Source organism: Terrapene carolina, unplaced genomic scaffold (genome assembly GCF_002925995.2).
Source record: "Terrapene carolina triunguis isolate 2854851 unplaced genomic scaffold, T_m_triunguis-2.0 Scaffold88, whole genome shotgun sequence".
Taxonomy (NCBI): domain Eukaryota; kingdom Metazoa; phylum Chordata; order Testudines; family Emydidae; genus Terrapene; species Terrapene triunguis.
The window spans coordinates 13,359,266-13,365,396 of NW_020664439.1; the positions used below are offsets into that span (position 1 = coordinate 13,359,266).

Below are 6,131 nucleotides of genomic sequence, written 5' to 3' on the forward strand. Positions count from 1 at the left end.
CCCCCCCCCAATTGAGGTTGGCCCAATAAAAAATTATCAGAATAGTAATAAACATCTTTTTATATACAATGTTGAGCTTTTAGAGAATGTGTTTGAATGATTAGCTTCACTTGTTTATTGCTCATATTTAGAAGAAATTCCTGTTGACTCTAGGTAACATTTTCAAAAGCACCTACATGATTTAGGAGCATAAGGTCCATTTTCAAAAATGACAAGGACTTAAAAGCCCAAGACTCATTGAAAGGTTCCAAAGTTACTCAGGTGCTTAAATTTTTTTTTTTTAAACTCGGTATTATTAGCCTTTGGGATCAAGATTTAAAACTTTATCTGTTTACATAGAAAAGTCATGTACAAGTTAAGATCTTTGTTATCATTTTAGAGGGAGTTCAGTCTTGTTTGTCATGCAGTAATTGTGTGTGTGCACACACACACGCATGTATGTAAATCTCAGGTTAGTCAGACAAACTTAAACCCATCAAAAATGTATACTGGAAGAAATACATCTGGTATATGCTCTATCGTGCAGCACGCCAAATTATTTCAGTCCAAATTTTTTTTAAAATCCAATTTCCCATAAGAAACAAAACCCAAAACTCTTTTATTCCATTATAAAATGACTGACAGAATAAAAATGTGCACAAAGGAAAACTTTAACTAATCAACCCAGTAAATACAGGTTCTCTGTTCAGGAGTTATTATCCAAATGTAAGCAGTCTTTAGTGATCATATAGTGTAGGTAGCAAAATAGGTATTAACTGGAAAGAGACGCTATTCATATGCAAAATGGATGAATCTTACCATATACTTATTTCTACTAAGGCTGAGTCCTTCCTTTTTACATTGTATTCTTTAAGAATTAATGAATCTCTGACTTCACCTACCAGCAATGAAATCCACATTCAGATTTACAAAAGGTATTCCTTGAAGTCACCACTGAGGATTTGGGGGAGAAATGCACCTTGGAAAGTATAAGAAACTTTTTAGATTTAAGTGTGCTAATAAGCCTTAATATTTGCAGTTTAGGTAGTTAATTAGCTAATTAAAGGCACTCTGGGTTAATGAAGAGCCATAAGCAGGTGCATAACTTTCTCCTTGCACCTCATTTATCTTTAAATTTAAGATTTTTTTTCCATGGGTTTCACCCAGCTTGATGCTGATCAAATGTGGCATTGGTATAGGCATATTTCTAAATAAAAGAGTGCTCTGAACAGAATGACCAGCACCTGAATGCAGAAATTGAATTCAGTATTTCCTCAGTTTTTTTAAAGCAACCAATTAAACCCTTCTCCATCAGCACCTTCCTTTCCTTCCATCCCAGATACTGAAATCTAGTATCTGGGATGGCTTTCTCTGTAGTGTTAACTGTTGACAAATAGAGATAAAAATAAATTGTATTTACTCATAAAAGAAAAACTACAAGTAAAATTAATGTAGGAGGAAAAGATGAAGGAGAATTAAGATTTCTATAGCCATCCTTTAAAGCCACATCATAGCCTCTCTTTTTGGTGGGGGATGGAGGGAAGGGAAGTTTATTCACTGCAAATGTTTTACAGACTTTTGTATGGCATGAATGCTGCCAAAGTCAATACCACATTAGGTCCTTCCCCGCTCCCATGCATCTATTGTTCAGATTAGGCTTGCACCACTATGTAGGTTGCAGTTGGTGCACATATAGTTATGTGAGTAGGAAAGCTGTGTCTGAAATAACCCCATGTTCCAAATGAGTAAATAATATTCTCTTGGTTAACAGTTTCTGAGTTTGGTTAATTAGCCAATGCATCATCAGGCAATATTGCTGAGTTTATCAACCACCTTTTAATAGCAGTCCATAGCACCAGCTTTAGAGCACAGACTTGCACCCTTAATGGGACTGAATGGCTCAGAAAGAGGTGTGTTTACCACCATGCAGAAAGTCATTGCATGTTTACCAGACCAGTACTGTGACTAATCATTCCCTGTGCAGACATACTGAGACTCTCTGAGCCTGGGCAAGCTGGACTCACTCAGACCTATAGATCATGCCTAACTTGGTTTTATTATTGTTGTTTAATAAAAGGATCTGTTAGGCTCTGGGGGGAGGGATAGCTCAGTGGTTTGTGCATTGGCCTGCTAAACCCAGGGTTGTGAGTTCAATTCTTGAGAGGGCCACTTAGGTATCTGGGGCAAAATCAGTACTTGGTCCTGCTAGTGAAGGCGGGAGGCTGGACTCAATGACCTTTTGGGGTCCCTTCCAGTTCTAGGATATCTCCATTTGTTATTTAATGGATCCTCTGGTGATTTTCTCTCCACTTACTTGTGTTCACGTACATTCAGTTTTGGAGCTTTGACAGCAATAAGTGATCATCATCATGAACTTCATGTAATTCACTTGAGGACAGGGAGTGAGATGCAAGCCACTGAAGTGAAGTGGAATTTGGGTTTGCTTTTGATCCTTGATTCTCTTTTTAGCTACTCATTAAACTACAACTATTTAAAAACAACATTGAATTTACTGAATGGTTACTTATGGTTGCTTCAGTATTGCCAAGCCCACGTATTTAAAAAAATAAAAATCATATGTCATGCCCACAAAATCATGATTGGCTTAAAAGTCATGAGTTGTTGTTGTTGTTGTTGTTGTTTTATTAAGTAAATGTTGGATTCTTTTTATTTGCTTTCTGGTTTTTCCAAGCTTTTCCCCCCTAAAACACTTGTTTTTTTAAACAAAAGCTGAGATTCTAAAATAATCCCAAGACTCCAGGAGCTGGAGCTTTTAGAAACGCATTAAATGTCGCAAGACTGATGACTAAAATTACAAGAGTAGACAACGCTGGGATTTCAGTATCAGATTCTATATTTTGAGCAACAGAAATTGGGGCCACATCATGCTAGGTACTTTACAAACATGAGAGACAGTCCCTGCCCCAAACAGCTTACATCCTATATACACAAGACAGACAAAGGATGGGTGGGGGAAGAGAGGCATGAAGAGGTGAAGTGATATTGAGGAAAATCACACAGCAAGTCAGAGCTTGAGTATATAACCCAGGCCTCTTGATTCCCAGGCCAGGACCTTCTTTGCTAGATCAAGTAGAGCCTTAGCATATTAAGTGTTAATAATCTCTTTATTAAGAACAGTTTACACTTTTGGAACTGTGGATCCTTGACAGTAAAACAGCAGTACCAAGTTGTATCGTGGTAAGCAATATCAATATTATGTATTTACATCATTCTCTTGTAATTGTAATGCTAACCTTAATGGAAACTTGTACTGATCATATGCAAAAATGATTCTTTGAATTACTTTTTTTTTAAATTTCAAATTTGCTTGGAACCTAGCACATGAAAATTCTCAGCATCTAACATTCACCCATTTTTGAGTTACGTGCTTGTCACAAAATATTTCTGAAAAATAAAAATAAAAATCCAGCCTTGATTACTCTAAATGGAGTTTGCTCAAAAACAATTCACCTATGGGTGATGACCAAGCATAGAAATTGTCAATTGTAAAGAACTTTTCAGAAAGTTATGATCTTGTGAAACAAGGGAATTTTTAGTATTTACTTGACTAGAGCTTTTGCAATATCACACTGAGTCTGCTATTTATGCAGGTTCTTCAGCTAGATAATGATAATAGAACTGTGTTTGTGAGGAAAACAGTCTCTGTATTGCTTTTGACCTCCCTACCTGCAGCAGGCTGCAAAACTTCAGTGAGAGCATTTGTCACAGGGTAGCATGTGTCTCCTTTCCCAGTATCACTGTTGACAACAGCTTTATTAAAGTCCTCAAAGCAGCTTATTTATTTCAGTTAATAAATTAGACTTTAACCTCCATGGTCTTGCCTCAGGCAATTAACTAACAATCCAGACATCAATTACTGCTATAACAAGAGTTCTTATGCATTGTTATTGCCTAAAGGAGTCTGTGCCCAGCCAAACTAGAGAAATGCATCATTTAAATATTTTACATTATCTCCTATCTATGCAGTTGTTTCCTCCCTCAACTTTAATAATATAAAGTTTCTTTTGTTAAAGGAACCATATAACCTTTCTCCTGCTTGTGCAAACGAAGAAATCATAATCCTGTTGCCATGGAATGAAATTAGCTTTGGGATTATGGGTGGGGAAAGGTTTGCATTAATAGAAATCTGCTGTTTAAACGTGTTTTAATAGAGACCCTGAAACTAAGTCATACAAATAGTTTCTCCCATTTAATTAATTATCAGAAGTTAACTGGCCCTCAAAAAACAAGTGTACAAGGGGTAAAATCTTGCTTATCCTACTCAGGGAAACAACTACAGAGATATAAGACAATGTAAAATATTTAAATGATGCATTTCTCTAGTTTGGCTGGGCACAGGCTCCTTTAGGCAATAACAATGCATAAGAACTCTTGTTATAGCAGTAATACATTGGCCCCGATCCTTCTTGTATACTTTGTTTTGTCTGTCATAAATCTACGTATCTAATCTGTGTTTATACTTCCACTCATCAGCATAGGATCTAGACTCTGGCTACAAAACACTAAGTTTAACAATTAATTGAGCCTGAAAGAAGGACACTGTTTTAGCCAATACATTCCTTTGCTCAGGGAAAGGTTTCTTTGACTTACTGTCACTTCAGTATTGTGGGAAAACATATCTAAAGAAATGGGGCTTGAAATGTGCACTGAATGTGGCCAACCTGGTTCATCCTGATCACCTGTAGCAGTGTTCTAGAATGTAGGGCCCGCAAAGCTCTGCCCACTGAGTAGATTGGCCCTGTACAGCGCTTCTCCTACCTCCCTTGTTTAAAAAGTAGTGTACAAATCAATGGGCTTTTGCAGGGTTATGTCAATGTCTTAAATGTTGCAGTGTTGTTAAATCATGGAGTAACTGAAAAATAGTAATTAACGGAAAGTAAACTCAGAAAATAATTGCTGACTGTCAGAAGTTAAGACTGTGGCCTGTTACGCAACGGAGACCAGAAATGTCTATTAAAAACATATAGGATGGCAGGTTAAGACAGCAAGCTCAGTACTTAGGGTATGAATTTGGAAGTCAGGAGTTTTGACTTCAGCCAGTACTGAAATGCTGCAGTTTATCGTTGGGTAATAAGTGAAAAACACTAGCCAACTGACACTGCAGAGGGAATTTGGGTAGATAGAATCTTTATGTGGCCAGGATAAAAGGTCTGTTTTGCTATATAAAGTCTTATGAAGCACTGAGGGAATTGCAGCCACTCGGATCACATTTTTAGCTGAACATTCTGACACCTCTCTTTTTGGCAAGTAATTCATTATTAGTGCACTGGAGTGGGGGGAGGAGGAGGAAGGACAGGATACATATTCATTTGAAAAAATAAGATACTTGTTGCTATTAATGTTCCTATTGTTTCTCACTACATTAATGCTTTACTTCATAGTTAACTGTATTTGTGGGGGAAAAAACATAATGTGTTCAATCTTAGAGTATACATTTAAATAATAAAAAAAGATAAATTTAAATGTAAAGACTGCATCTGCCTAATTTACTCCTCACTTTTGAACTGAAAAATTGGTTTGATAGTCTGATAACCTGTTTATACTTCCATGTTTTAACAAGTTTTTTTTTTTAATTCCCATGTTTACAGGATGTGATTGGTGGAACTCTGATTTCAGCTGCGTTAATTGCACTCACATATCCTGCATGGGATATCATAGACCACTTGATGTTAACTAGTCCCTTCTGCCCTATACTTTCCATAGTCGTGCCCCTTCTCCTATGTTACAACTATCCCAAACTAGAGGATTACAGCCCTACTCGAGCAGACACAACAACTGTCCTTGGAGCAGGAGCTGGAGCAACCATAGGATTCTGGTTAAATAACCTATATGCAGCACCAGACTATCCCAACGAAAGTCTTCACCTCAACCTTCCTCCAATCAGTGAGATGATGATGGTGGTGCTGGCAAAGTTCTTAGTAGGGGTTTTTATTCTTTTGGTCACACGTTATTTCATCAAAGGCATGGCCCTCCGTGTGTTGTGTTCTAGGTACCAGGTTTCTGTCAACAATCTAGAAGCCAGACGACGACTGGAAATAGAAGTGCCCTACAAATTTATAACATATTCTTCTGTTGGCTTCAGTGCTACTGTGCTTGTGCCATTAGTGCATGACTTATTAGGATTAATATGA

General features: G+C 37.2%; 1 protein-coding gene across 1 annotated transcript in view; it reads left to right on the forward strand.

The window, feature by feature from the left end:
• SGPP2 (sphingosine-1-phosphate phosphatase 2) overlaps nt 1–6,131 on the forward strand; it is a 79,744-nt gene extending 73,613 nt beyond the window's left edge. Inside the window, exon 5 of the mRNA XM_026649905.1 lies at nt 5,589–6,131. Coding sequence (XP_026505690.1) covers nt 5,589–6,131 — 543 coding nt within the window. The remainder of the gene's footprint in view (nt 1–5,588) is intronic.